General features: G+C 59.7%; 1 protein-coding gene across 1 annotated transcript; it reads left to right on the top strand.

Annotated features, from left to right (window-relative positions):
* The first annotated feature begins 631 nt into the window (after nucleotides 1–631).
* BOK (BCL2 family apoptosis regulator BOK) lies at nucleotides 632–14404 on the top strand. Its single transcript, XM_029226047.1, has 5 exons — nucleotides 632–3006; nucleotides 3547–3798; nucleotides 6526–6654; nucleotides 12475–12638; nucleotides 13629–14404. The coding sequence occupies exons 2-5, from the start codon at nucleotides 3576–3578 to the stop codon at nucleotides 13752–13754; spliced, it is 642 nt and encodes a 213-aa protein (XP_029081880.1). The 5' UTR covers nucleotides 632–3006; nucleotides 3547–3575; the 3' UTR covers nucleotides 13755–14404.

Here is a 14404-nt window from a genome sequence, read left to right as displayed (position 1 = left end):
GGCAACTGTAGGAAAGTCTACGCACACTTGGGGGATTGGGGGCTGGGACTGGGCTGATCAGGTCAGCCTCCTCCAGTCCTCAAGGGACAGGAAGGTCTCAACTGATTCTAGCCTGACCCGGGCTCTCTAAGGTCTGGCTCAGGGTCCGTGGTCTGGATACTCCAGATGGGCTTAACCTCCCCTTTTGATAAACACTTGGGCCGCTTCCAGTCCCTCAGGGTCCTCAGTATCCTGCAGTGAGTATCCTGAGGCACGGCTTTGAGCTGGTCTAAAATGTCCAGGGAGAGGTCCACTGGTTCAGGCATGGCTGGATCCAGGCACGGCAGCTCCTGTACTGAAGGGAGCACACTAAACAGATGCATCTATCACTCCTGTGTCAGGGCGCACGAGTCTTTCCACACCCATCCATGCTGCCCAGGAGACAGGAAGTAGAAAACGTGATCCTATTTTTGTATAGGAGGAAACTGAGGCTGTGGGCAGGGTGGGAAGCTGCCTGAGGCCACTGCAGGGCGGGGGAGGGGGCATAGGTTCTTCCCCTGCTGGAGATACATTCCATGGGCCTGGGGCGGGGGTGGGGGGTTGTCCCAATCTGCCTGTGCCCAGTCCTGCACTGACTCCTTCAGCAATCCCTTTCCCATCCTGAGCTTCCATATTTCCACCTATAAAATACAGGGAATCCCAAACCTTAGTGCTCTTCAGAGATGCCAGAGGCAGACCCTGTCCTGCTCCAGACTGTGTGTTAAAGAGTGCAATAAAATGAGCACTCACACTTGAAAGCTTTTCTGAAAAAACAGCTCCAATTCCCGAGCAATTACTATATGACAAGCACTTTTATACATGGATTGACTAATTTGGTCCACAAAATGTAGGTATTATTATTTTCTCTATTCTACAGACGGGGAAGCCAAGGCAGACAGAGGCCCAACAGGTTCCTGATAGGTGTCAGCATCAATGGTGTGTTGGCCTCCCAAAATGAGATGGGAAATGTTCCCTCATTTTCTATTCTCTGTGCAGGTTTGTGTGAGGTCAGTGATATTTCTTCAACTGTTTAGAGGAATTCCTCAAGGAAAACATCTGAACCTAGAATTTTCTTTGCGGGAAGATTTTAAATTATGAATTAAATTTATTTAATTGTTATAGGATTATCCAGATTTTCTATTGCTTCTAGCGTCAGTTTGGATAAATTGTTTCATTTAAATTTCAAATTACTGTCATAAAGTTGTTCATAATATACTCTTATTAGCTTTTTAATGTTTGTAGTATCTGTGGTGATGTCCTCTTTTCATTCCTGACATTGGAATTTGTGTTTTCTTTTTTTACCATTATTTCCAGGGGATTATCCATTCTATTAATCTCTTTTGGCTTGGTTGAGTTTCCCTGATTTTTGCTTTGTTTCATTAATTTCTGCTTTTATTTTTATTTCCTCTCATCTTTAGATTTAATTTGTTGTTCTTTTTCTAGCTTCTTGAATTGGAGCTTAGAGCATTAATTTTAACCTTTCTTCTAAAGCTATAAATTTTCCTTGAAGCACTGCTTTACCTATATCCCACAGCATTTGATATGTCATGTTTTCACTGTAGTTCACTTCAAAATATTTTACGACTTCCCTCGTGATTACTACTTGACCCACTGATTATTTAGAAGTGTGATATTTAATTTCCAAGTACTTGGAGGCTTTCTGATAGTTTTCCTGTTTTTGAGTTTTAGTTTAATTCATAGAGGACACACTTGTATAATTTCAATCCTTTGAAATTTGTTGAGACTTCATGGCCCAGGATATGGTCTATTTTGTTTAACATCCTATGTGCACATGGAAAGAACATGTATTCAACAGCTATTGGGTGAAGTGTTGTATATATGTGAATTAAGGCAAGTGGGTTCATCCTGTTGTTTCAAGGATAGAGATGTTGACTCAAGGATAGTGAAATAGGGACTTCCCTAGTGGTCCAGTGGTTAAGACTCTGTGCCTCCTAGGCAGGGGCCGTGGGCTCAATCCCTGGTCACGGAACTAAGATCCCACATGCCAAAAAAAAAAAAAAAGGATAGAGAAATAGACCAGTGGGATAGAAAAGAGTCCAGAACAGATCCTCACATACACAGTCACTTGGTTTATCATGGGGACTCTTCTCCAATTCAGTGGAAAGATGAGGGCCCTTTCAATAACTCATGATGGTCTACTGGATATCCATATAGAGAAAATGAGCTCTGACCCCCTACCACAATATTCACAGGAATTAATTTGTGATCCATCATAGATCTAAATGTGAATGCTAAAACAATTAAGCTTCTAAAAGAAAACACGGGAGAATATCCTAATAAAAAAGCACTAAACATGAGAAAAGATCGATAAATTGGACGTCACTGAGAAAATTCCTGTTCAGTATAAGCAACAGCAAACCACAGAATGGCAGAAGGCATTTGCAATACCTTCCATACAATGCAGATCCAAGTACCCACGTCCAATACCAAGCCATGTGTAAGACCAGGGACACAGCATCCAGAATATATAAAGAACCTCTAGGAATCAATACGATAATGAAGCCGGCTGTGAATCCAGGCGGCTGGTGCCAGAGCCAGGTCCTAACCACTGGGACAGTGGGGGACAGCTCCTGCCCCGTGGCCCTCCTTGAGCGCATACCGGGAACTCGCTCGGGCCTCCTTAAGCGGTGAGGCGGCGGGGAAGCTCTGGCCGTGGCTCCGCCCCGGGGTTGCCTTTCCCTTAGAAGGCAAAGCCCCAAGCCTCGCCTATCGCCCGGCGGAAAGTTGCGCTGTGCTGCCCGCACTCGCCTCGCCCCCGACGCCGCCGCCGGAGCCCCCGTAGGGCCCGAGACCCCGCGCCCTCAGCGCTCCAGCCCGGCTCAGGCGTGGACAGGGCGGGCGCCGGGGCGGGGCGCGCGTCCTCGCCAGTTTGAATGGAAGGATCCAGATCTGCGGAGACGGCGGCCAGCAGATACTGAGGCCAGCACTCCTCCCCAGCCCCCGCGCCCGAGACATGCGGCGGGAGAGGTGAGCAGGGCGGGCCGCGCCACGGGAACGGCGAGGCCGGGGACAAACACCGAGGACGGCGAGGCGCGGAGGTGGGTGGTGGCCCCGGACGCTGGGCCGGGCCGGGGTCCCGGCTGCCACCGGTTGGGAGCAGGTCGGGCCATGCCCCCCGCCCACGCCTCCGCCGCCCGCGCACTCGTCTTCGAGCGCGGGCACGGCGGCCCCAGAGCCAATCGCCATTTCCCCGAGGTCCTTCCTATCCCCGGCACCCGTGGGGATCTTTGTGATTGAGTTCGGCATCTAAAAGAAGGTGACACCGCACTTTTAAAGATTTGGGGCACAAACAGGAACGCTTACCCGCAGCTGGCCGAAGCCCTTCCCCAGAGCCGCGCCGGCCCGGCCTCCCTGTGCGCTCCGGCCCGGCGCACGCACGCGATCTAGGCGCACGCCGCGCCCCTTCCACGCTCCCAGCTGCCCGCCGTTCTCGCGCGGCCGACCTTCCCCTCCGCCAGCCAGGCCGGGGTGGCGGGGCGGGCCCGTCTGAGCACCCTCTGCCCGCAGGTGCGGCGACCCCCGCCCGCGTCCCCGCCATGGAGGTGCTGCGGCGCTCCTCGGTCTTCGCTGCCGAGATCATGGACGCCTTTGACCGCTCGCCCACCGACAAGGAGCTGGTGGCCCAGGCCAAGGCGCTCGGCCGGGAGTTCGTGCACGCGCGGCTGCTGCGCGCCGGCCTCGCCTGGAGCGCGCCGGAGCGCGCCGCGCCCGCCCCCGGCGGCCGCCTGGCCGAAGTGTGCACGGTGCTGCTGCGCCTGGGTGAGTGCGGGCCTCGGCGGGCGGGATCCCAGGCTTACCCTCCAAAGCCGGCCGGCGGGGCGGCCCCGCTGCGCCTCGGGGTACAGCTGTCCCTGCACTGGCCCGCCCGCCGGTGACCGCACCGGCACCCGCCCCTGCTGGGCCTTGTTCTCCCCTCTGGGGCAGAGAGGGGGCTGGTCCGGAGTGCCCTGAGTAACCCGGCGCACAAGGCGGGCGCACCCAGACCGATGATCCCTCCAGCACCCCACTCTTCCAGTCCCCCCTCAGGCTCGCCTGTGCACCCGCCAAAGACCTCCCCGCATTTGCCTGCTCAGCCGGGATTTCAGACACTCTGGAAATAAAGGATAGACAGCTCCGGGAAGAATGATGTTTTGGTGGCTAAACTTCCTGAGTGACCCTTGTGCTCAGCTGGGCACAAAAATCCTTTGTCGGACCACGTGTCCTGCTGTTTGTTTTGGAAAATAGGTCCTTGCAGTTACTGGCTCAAATCCTGCCATGGGTTGCTCTTCTCTCTTGATTTGGAGGCCTCTTAGGGCTCCCGGCGAAATTTAGTGCCCCAGGAGAGCTGAGCCACCATGAGGCTAGGTAGCCCAAGATCTCACCTGGACGCTAGTTGAGTGGACATCTGGAGGTACTTGACTGTGGGGTCACACACAGCCCGGTAACTGTCTCCACCTTCTCCAAGGACCCCAGAGAGGGAGGGACCGGCCCAGCTGACTCAGTCAGTCCACCTCTCCACAGGGACTGAGACTGCCCAGCCCTGCCCCATCCAGTGTGACAGTTCCACCCCAAGCGTGTGCACATGGGGAGGTATGGCAGCACAGATGGAGCCCTGACCGGGTGCCTCTCCAGGGGAGAGGCTGGCCCCGGAGCCCTGGTTGGAGGGAACACCCTGTGAAAGCGGACGCCCTCCCCTCCTCAGGCTGGCTCGCGCGTCTGCTTGCCCCTGTTTTGTGTGGACCCTGGGGGCAGGGTTGTGTAGACCTGGCCTGCACAGGAGTGTTGGGGCCCGGGGGAGACACACAGATGCCGAGGAGCCATTGCAGAGGGCTGCCAGGGGGGCGGTGTCCCGCCTGGGTCTCAGGGGAGGGGAGCAAGTGGGGTTTGGGGGATCAGCCAGAGGCCCAGAGTGCCTGGACTCCCCTGAGGTCAGCGCCCGAGCCACCTCTTCCAGTTGGGCTGTGGGGACAACACTGGGGGAGCACTCCAGAGGGTCCTGGTGAATATGGTGTCTTGACCTCCCAAGAGCCCCTGGAGTGGCCAGGAGGAGATCCTGCCTCTGCCCTGCCTGCCCCCAGCTCCATCTCCTTGCCTGCGAGCAGGGGCTCGGGGCTGCCTCTACCTTGGGCCCGGGGTCCCTACTGTTTGAACTTTCTGAAAAGCCCTGCTTTGGGCTCTGCTAATCAGACCGGGCCGGTGTCTGTCCCTTCAGCACTGTGACCTCAGACCCGGAGAGCCTGGGATGCTTCCAGCCAGGGCTGGAGGAGCAGAGTCCGGCCAAGTGCCCTGCGCTGGCCCTCTCAGGGGCCAGGCCTTCAGGCCCTCCTCCAGCATCCGGCCTCATCACGGCCAGTCCCTGGGGTTCAGTTCCTGCGAGATGGCTAAGGGGACCCTGGAGGGAGATGGCTTGAACCCCCAAAGCATCCGCCCTTGCAGCTGCTCAGCGTGACCGCCCCTTCCCCACCAGTCATGGTCTGGAGCTGTCTCCCTGTCCCCAGCGTACCCCCAGTTCCTCCCGAGCACAGACGCCCCGCTCCTGGAGCAGCAGCAAACAGGAAGAGGCCCGGGTCGAGTTGGGGTCAGTCCCCGGTAGACCCCGGGGTCTGTATGTGGGAACAGCCAGGCCAGCCCTGGGAGTTTCCATGCTCCCTCCCGCATCGTTCTGCCAGCCTCCCCGCAGTCCTCCTCTGGTTCCAGATCTTAATTAATTAGATGGAGTGCATCTGGCCCCATGGGTGACTCGGAGCCCTTATCGCCTGGACTTCCAGTAGGAAGCATTTTCCTGTTTGCTTTGGCGGAGAGGCGGCTGGGTTGGGGGACGCCCAGTCCGAGGGCTGTGTGGGATTCCCGGCACGTGACTGCCAGGGGCGCTGCAGCGGGCACACGTGCAGGCAGTGCCCTTGACAGGGCCTCCCGCTGCCACGTGTGGCCGCCCCATCCAGATACCCCTGCTTGGCCCCAGGAGCCCAGGTCTGACCCTGTGTGGTGCTGGCGGCCCCGGGTAGTGGCTCCTTTTCTTGGTTCACTGAATGGTGCTGGCACCTGAGCAAGGACACCCCTGTGAGGCAGCAGCCGGGCTCCCCACCGGTGTGGGGTCGCTGGAACAGTCCACACCCATGTTGGGCTGGCTGCTTGCTTGTCAGACTACCGCCCTCCCATGCAGCTGGCTGTGGGCTGTGAGTCACTGATCAGGCACTGCTAGGGTGCCCGCCCCACTGGCCCAGCCGGCTCTGCCCTGGGGGGAGGGTGGGCGTGGCTGGCTCGGCAGAGGGGACAGGCCCCAGAGGCAGGTCTGGGGGTGCCCACCGCACCTCCCTGGTCTTGTCCCCGGGGGTTCTAGGGGTGGTGTCTCGTGGGTGGGAATGTGACAGGTCGAGGGGTCAGGAATAGGGCTGGGATCAGGGTCCCCAGCTGTGGCCACAGGCTGAGGAGTGGGCTGGCCCCAGGCCCGCGTGGGCCCCACACGCCGTGGGTGTGACCACCTCTTACCCGCCTGTGTGACCGCAGCGGACGAGCTGGAGCTGATCCGGCCCAGCGTCTACCGCAACGTGGCCCGCCAGCTGAACATCCCCCTGCAGTCCGAGACCGTGGTGACCGACGCCTTCCTGGCTGTGGCAGCCCAGATCTTTTCTGCAGGTAGGCCTGTGTGTCCAGGGGGCCCACACTGCTGGCATGGCCCAGGGTCTGTGGGTCAGGGCCGGGGCTGCAGCGCTGGGTGGGCTCTCAGGGGAGCCTCCCTGGGTCCAAGGACAGTGGGCCTCTTGTGCGGTCCTGGGGCTGTGACCGGAAGCCCTGTCTGGGCTGCATGTCCCAGGCTGCCAGTTGGTGCTGACTGTTGGCTGGAGTGGGGCGGGGCTGTTCTGCATGTGGCCTGTACATGTCCTGTGGGGCTTGGGCTTCTCACGGCGTGGCCGCAGGTCCCAAGCAGCCCAAGTGGGCGCCGCCAGGCTCTTTTGACGTAAGAAGTCACCGTGTCACTGAGCCTGAGTCTGTTGGTCAGAGGCAAGTCGCAGAACAGCCCCCATAGTGGGAGGGGTGCACTAGGGTGGGAGTCCCTGGTGGAGCGGCTCAGCGGGACACATTTGGAGAATGTTGACACACCTGTCTCACCCGGGTGGCCCGCAGTCACCTGTGGATCTCCCGGAGCCTCCACCTGGGCCCTAGGAGCAGGTGACGTCTGCCCCTTCTCCGTGTGCCCTCGCCCTGAGTTCAGCTCGTGCTGCTTCCGGTCTGCACACCTGCCTCCAGGCTCCCAGGAAACTCTAGGACTCATCCCCCAAAACCGCCTCTCGTTCCCACGCCGCCTCCTGGGACCTGCTGGGCTCCCTGAGGTCCACAGACCTTGTCTCCCCACCCGTGACCTCGTGCCCTGTTCTGGCGCCCCTGCCCTGCGTTTCCACCTCGGTCCTGTGTCCTGGTACGTAGCAGGCGCCAGGCGCTGCTGGCCATCAGGTGACCGAAGCCCCCAGCCCAGTGCAGCACCTGCCCCGTCAGCCGATCCCACCGAGGTTTCCCCAGCACTGTCTGGCGCTGCCCTGGGCCTGGGGACCCCTGTGATGGACGGGATGGCCAGTCCCAGCCCTCAAGGAGGGGGGCTTGGGGGCCCCAGAGCCAGAGTGTTCCCGGGGCGCATCCTGGTGGAGTGGGGGTGTGAGTGGCCACGTGGCATCGAGGGTGGGAAGGGCTTTGGGGAGGACGGGCCCCTTCTGCGAGGCGGCTTTGGGTCTGTCGTCGACCAGCGGCGTGACCTTGGAACACCCCTTGCCGTTCCTTAGCCGTCGGATGGTTGGGACGGCAGCAGGGCTTTGGGGCAGAGGGCGCCGGGAGCCACAGTCCCACCCCATGGGGGACCTCCGCCCACCGGCAGAAGAAAGGAGGCCGGTGGAGGGGCTGGGGCTGCCGCATCCCATCAGAGGGCCCCCAGCCCGCTGACCGCACCCTCTGGGTGTTGCCCTGCACTGTCCCCTCTCGGGGAGGCTCCTCCGACCCCTGGTGGGCAGGCCGGCGTGGCAGGGACACGGGACCCCCGGCTGCAGGACCCAGCCTCCAGGGCGTCACTGGGTGGCCAGGACTTCACGGGGGGGTGCCTGGGAGGGAGGGGGCTGGTGAGAGGCGTGGGATGCCCAGGAGGTCTGGCAGTCCTGACCCGGGTGCCCTCGCGGTGACCTGGGCAGGCCGGGGAAGGGAGCTGACAGCCGCCCTGGGCCCTCCCTGGGCTCCCGTCAGGCCTGACGCTGGCGCGTGGGTGGCCGCCGGTGTCTGTCTCCGCGGGCGGGCGGCTGCTTAGAGCGAGGGCTGCTCTAACAGGAAGGTCAGCTCTGAGAGCGCGGGTGCGGCGGCTGGTGTTTGGGACTGGGGGGCGGGGCGGCTGGGCCCCGGGGAGGGTGGCTGGTGTGTGGACAGGGACAGAGGGCGGGCAGCCGGGACGAAGCACCCACCCCTGCCTGCCCCGCCTGCTCAGTGCGGGAGGGGCCGGAGATGTGCCCAGAAGGGCTCTGGGTTCTGGAAGGACGAGGCGGGGGCTGGGGCAGGGCGGGGAGGGGGAGGGGCGGGGAGGAAGGTGTGGCCGTGATGAATGGGCACAGGGCACCAGCGGCTGGCTTCTTTCACTTGGGGAGTTCAGTTTAAAGCCCGTGATTTTTCGCTTGAAACCAGAGCAGGATGTACTTCTCTGCGATCAAGCATCCCCGCCCCACCCAGCTGGCCCTACCCTTTTCTCGTGGTGGCCTCCACACCGCCACCTGCCCCTCTGGTGCTTTGGGGCGCCCAGCCCCTCATGGGCTCTGTGACCTGCAAGTGGTTCTTAACCTCTGTGGACCTCAGAGCCACCTGAAAGGGGAGCAGGGACAGGCTCCGTGGAGCACAGGGCTGCGGGCCGCCCCTTGTGCTGCCGACGGGCTCTCAGCCCACCCCCCGACAAGCCCGTGGCTGCCCCACGCACCCTCCCGCTTCCCGCCCACCCGAGGTCTCCCTTCACCCCTTGTTCATCCTAGCCTTCCCGGTCCTCAGGCCCTCTTGCCACCAGGCAAGCTCCAGCCATCAGATGCTTGCCAGCCCTGCCCATCTCTGCCCGCAGCCTCTCCCAAGCAGCTGGGTCTTGCACGCGCTGACCCCCCGGGCTGGATATTCCTCCCCCTCGTCGTCCCGGCCGGCCCCTCACCTGCTCTGGCTGTAGCCGGTGACGTGGACGGCTCGAGGACTGCAGGGCAGGGTTCCAGGTGGCCTCCCCACGTGGCTGAGCCCCCGCGAAGGCAGAGGCAGGGGGCGCTGTTCCAGGCTGCGTCTTGGCTGCAGGCGCTTCTTGGTTCCCTTCAGTGGAAAAACTGAAAGTTGGCAAGTGTTTTCATTTTTTTCTTCTCATTACAAGAGCAAAATATTTCACCACGGAAAGATCAGAAAACACATGAGATAAAGAACTCTCAGAAATCAGTACTAAAAAGACCACCTCACTTTAAAAAGAGCAAAGGGTCTGAATGGACATCTCTTCAAGGAAGATGTATGAACGGCCAGTACGTGCATGAGAAGTTGCTCAGTATCATCAGTCACCAGGGAAACACCCATCAAACCACAAAAAGATGCCACCTCGCGCCCACTGGGGCACTCAAGGCAAAACTTCAGAGAACCCAGCACGGGTGAGGCTGTGAAGAGTCAGGGCGTGAAGTGGTCTGGCAGCTTCTCCAATGGTAACTCTGACGGGGTCACCCCCTGACCTGGCAGTTCTGCTCCTCGGTTTTGACCCCTGAGAAAGGAAGCCACATGTCTACACAAGGGCTTGCACACGAGTGTTCAGAGCCGCGTATCCCCACAGCCGGAGGGGCCAACAGCCCACGTGTTCGTTTCCTGATGGGTGGTCCATCCACTGGATGGAACATTATTCGGCCGTAAAAAGGAATGAGGTGCCCACACCAGGACAGCACGGAGGAACCTTGAAAACATTTTGCTCAGTGAACGGAGTCAGACACAAAGTGGGACATACTGTGTGACTGCGTTCGTGAAACGTCCAGAACAGGTAATCCACAGAGACAAAGTAGATTAGAGGTTACCAGGGCTGGGGTGACAGGGGCATGATGCTCCTGGGGACAGTGATTTGGAGTGAAAATGTCTGGAATTCGATAGTGGTGATGGTTGTACAACATAGTCAATATGCTAAAAACACTGGATCTCACACTTTAAAAGGATGAATTTACGCTAGTGAGATTATATCTCCGTAAAAATGAACACAAAGACCTCAAAGAAAATAGGACATACCTGAGCCCCACCTCCCAGAGACCACCCTGCCGGCACCTTCCGGACCAGGGCTTTCCTCTCCAGGTAAAACGTGGCCATCACGTGGAGCTCACCTCTCCACACAGCACCGCAGAACACGTGTTCATTCTCTTGATCCCCGCCCTGCCATGCTGACCCTTCACCTGTCCCCTGGTGGTGGTGGGTACCTGCGGGACGCCAAGCCTGGGGGTGCCAAGGGCACAGCTGTGAGCAGCACAGAGCCCGCCAGGGCTGGCACCCACGAGCAGTTGGTCAATGGGGAGCGTGGTGTGACGGCAGCGTCACCAGGACCTGATGCCATCACGGTCTGCGTGGCCCTTAGAGGGAGGACCTTGGGCAGAGGCCTGGGGGTGAGGGAGCCCTGCAGGCAGCGGTGAGGCTGGGATAGCACGCATGAGGCCAGGTCGCAGGACAAGGGGGCCTCAGAGGGGCCAGCAGCCAGCTCAGGTGGGACTTCAGACTTGGATTTACTTTGAAGGAGATGGGAAGGGACAGTAACAGGAGGGTTGGGGAGTGGCCTGGCCTGATTTATGGGGTTTTAAAATTTTTGTTGAGGTGAAATTCACATGACGTACAATTAACCATTTTGTTTATTTATTATTTATTGGCTACACCACGCGGCATGTGGGATCTTAGTTCCCCGACCAAGGATTGAACCCATTCACCCTGCAGTGGAAGCACAGTGTCCTAACCACTAGACGGCCAGGGAAGTCCCAGTTAACCATTTTAAAGTGTATGATTCAGTGGCGTTGAATGCATGCACAGTATCGTGCAACCACCTCCTCTCCAAGTTCTTTGCCAGTGGGAAGAACACCCATTCCCATTAGGCTGTCACTGCCTGGCCCCCTCCTGCAGCCCCCAGGGACCACTGGTCTGCTTTCTGTCTCCACGGATCTGACAGTCCCGCACATTTCATAGGAATGGACTCATACGATATGTGTGGCCTTTCAAGTCTGCTTCTTTCACTGAGCGCGATGTTTTCAAGGTTCATCAGGTTGTGGCCCTGTCAGTGCTTCCTTCCACTTTGAGGCCAAGTATCATTCTGCTGTGTGGCTGGACCACATTGTGCTTTTCCACTCACTGCTTATTTATGTTTTGTCATTTCCACCTTTTGGCGACTGTGAACAGGGATTCATTCGCACTGACTTGTGCTCTTATGACAGACTGTCCCAGCTGTGGTGTGAACATGGGTTGAGGGGCATGCTTCCTCCCTGCCTGTGCTGCTTCCTTCTAGGACTCAGGCGGGGCACCCATGTTTGTGTCCTTTCACAGGTGGTGCTGGTGCCCTCCAGCTGTCTTTCTCATCACAGTTACCAGGCTGCAGAGTTACATGGATCCTCACATTGCCACTTGGAATTTTGTCTGATAGACTGTAATTTACATCTCGTTCTAATGTACACTTACTTCTTTGTGTATCGGTGAGGGTGAGCATCTTTCATGTGTCTGGTGTACTGTTAATACTTCTTCTTTTGTGAATCAGCTGTTTGTATTCTGTTCGTATTTCTTTTGAAAGGTTTCTCTCTTTTTCTCATTGATTTATAAAATCTCTTCCTATATTAAGGAACCTTATACAACTGGCAAGCACTGTTCCCCAGACTGTCATTCGTCTGTCTTTCCTCCCAGGTGGGCTCCATCTCAGTTCTGCCCCCAGTAGCTTGGTGGTCTGGGCAAGGCCATTCCTCCCGGGGCCTCAGCTTCTTTACATGGAGAACATCCTCTGTCCTCGCAGGGCTGTGCTGGGGGCAGGCACAGATGGAAGCTGCTTCCTGTTTATCACATCCAGTGCCGAGTCACTGAGCCCCCTTGACCTGCTCAGCCTCCTCTTTGCCTTTCTGCTCCATCACCTCCTCCAGCAGATACTGGGCTGTGCAGGGTCATCGCCAGGCCCTGGCCCAGGTGTGCAGGTGTGTAATGCAGGCTCGAGACATCCCCGCCTGAGAATGACGTGTGACGGTGGCAGGACTGATCTGCAGCAGACGGTGGCTGGGACTCGCACAGCCGCCAGCTGACCGAGCTCCCCGTCTGGTGGGAGCTGTGGGTTGAGGCTGCCCCGGGTGTCGACCCCAGTCACCAGCGGAATGGCAGGGGTGTGGCTCAGAAAGGCTCAGCCCCCTCACGTGACCCTGCGGGCTGGCCTCAAGCTGGGTCTTGGTGGCCTTTGGTGACCAGCACCCATCTCTCTCCCTGCAGGAATCACCTGGGGCAAGGTTGTGTCCCTGTACTCAGTGGCTGCGGGGCTGGCCGTGGACTGCGTGCGACAGGCCCAGCCCGCCCTGGTCCATGCCCTCGTTGACTGCCTCGGGGAGTTCGTGCGCAAGACCCTGGCGACCTGGCTGCGGAGACGCGGTGGATGGGTGAGGGAATATGGCGGTGCCAGGAAGGGGGCGGTGGTTGAACGCCTGAGTGCCGGCAGTGGCAGGGGTGATCGGGGCTGGAGGAGGGGCGAGGCCGGGGCTGCCCAGCCCAGGACAGCTCCTGCGGCCCAGCTCCAGTGTGGGCCCTCTGGATCTGACCACCCCCGACTCCAGAGCTAAAACCCGCTGCCCGCCCCCAGGGATGGTGTCAGAGTCTCCATGTCCCCGATCACCTGGCCAGGCCTCGGGGACTGCGGGGCAGCCCCACCCGTAGGAGAGCTGTTTTCTCCTCTGTAAAATGGATGGTGGGCAAAAGTGTGCAAAGCACACTGGCCGAGGGGACGGAGCTCAGCCCCCGCTGGGATTGGAGCCACAGGGGTGCGGTGAGGGGCCGCTGGGGCTGTGATGTCATCTGAAGGCGGCACTGGGCGGGGAGGGCGCCACCTCCTGGATGAGCCACGTGGCTGTGGGCCTCCCGCTGTCCCATCCTGCCGTCCTGTTCTGGAGCCCGGCTGAGGCTGGGCACCAGGCAGCCAGGACGCTGATTGACACCACGGCCAAAGGTTAAGCTGTAGGGATAGTACCTCATTTCTTAGCAGGACTAGAAAGAAATAAGGAAGTAAGGAGTGGCCATTCACTGGGCTTCTGGAAAGCTCAGTTCGGGCTCCTGTTCTAAGGGATTTGTCCTTCCCTGGCACCCCAGGCTCCACAGCATCTGTGGAAGGACACTGGGATGTCAGCAGGTGGCCGAGCTGGTAGCTGGGCCCATGGCTGGGGGCCCAGCAGTCTCCCCTCCCTCCCCTCTCACCATCTGAATCCACCTGTTGGGTCGGGTCCCATGCTGGAGCCTTCCATCCAGCTGGACCACAAGCCTTCCCAAACGGCCTCGACCATTCCCTCAGGCGACCTGGCTGACACCGGGCGGGGGGCGGGGGGCACAGGCCGCACCCTCTCCGCTCCACTCTCTAACTGCCCCCTCTTCCCTCCCAGACGGATGTGCTCAAGTGCGTGGTCAGCACCGACCCCGGCCTCCGCTCCCACTGGCTCGTGGCCGCGCTCTGCAGCTGTGGCCGCTTCCTGAAGGCTGCGTTCTTCATGCTGCTGCCGGAGAGATGAGCTGCTGGCTTGGGCAGGGGCCGCAGCCCGGCCCCCTTACGTGGGAGGCCCTCGGCCCCCGAAAGCATCACCCTCCGCCCCACCCAAGCCAGGAAGACCCTCGGAGCCCCGCGTCGAAGCTGGAAGCCCTGCCCTGAGCCCCTCCTCCACAGACCCAGGCCCTCTGGACAGGGAAGAGGGGGGCTTCCTGGCCCTGGAGCTGGGCTTCAGGGCCGACAGGGGCCCTTCCCCATTGTTCCCCCTCCCCCGGAACCCCCGCTGGTCCCCTTCTTTCTAGAGCCAGAAAGTCAGGGTCACGTCCCAGGCCCTGAAGGAAGGGAGCTGGGCCCCATCTGTGTGCGGTTCCCACGTCAGGACATGAGCTGGCCTCGGTCCTCCTGGGCAGGGGGCCTGGACTCTGGGCCTGAAGGTGACTCTCGAGGCCGGAGGAGCTGTGGAGTGTTACTGACTCCGCACGTGGGGCCTAAGGCTCGTGTGGTGGTTACTGAACCTGTTTCTAGAGGGAGGGCGTGTCCCCCGCGCACCGGGGTGGGTCTCTGTCTGGCAGGGTCCTGTGGACGCGGGAGCCCACGACCGAGAAGGATGGTGTGTTTGTCCGATCCCAATAAAGTTCCGCAGCCGTGGAGGGTGACCCCGTCTGCTCCTGGTAC

This window comes from Monodon monoceros, unplaced genomic scaffold (genome assembly GCF_005190385.1).
Source record: "Monodon monoceros isolate NGI ecotype Baffin Bay Population unplaced genomic scaffold, NGI_Narwhal_1 Super_Scaffold_16, whole genome shotgun sequence".
Classification (NCBI taxonomy): Eukaryota; Metazoa; Chordata; class Mammalia; order Artiodactyla; family Monodontidae; genus Monodon; species Monodon monoceros.
This window is presented reverse-complemented; position numbering and strand designations above follow the sequence as displayed.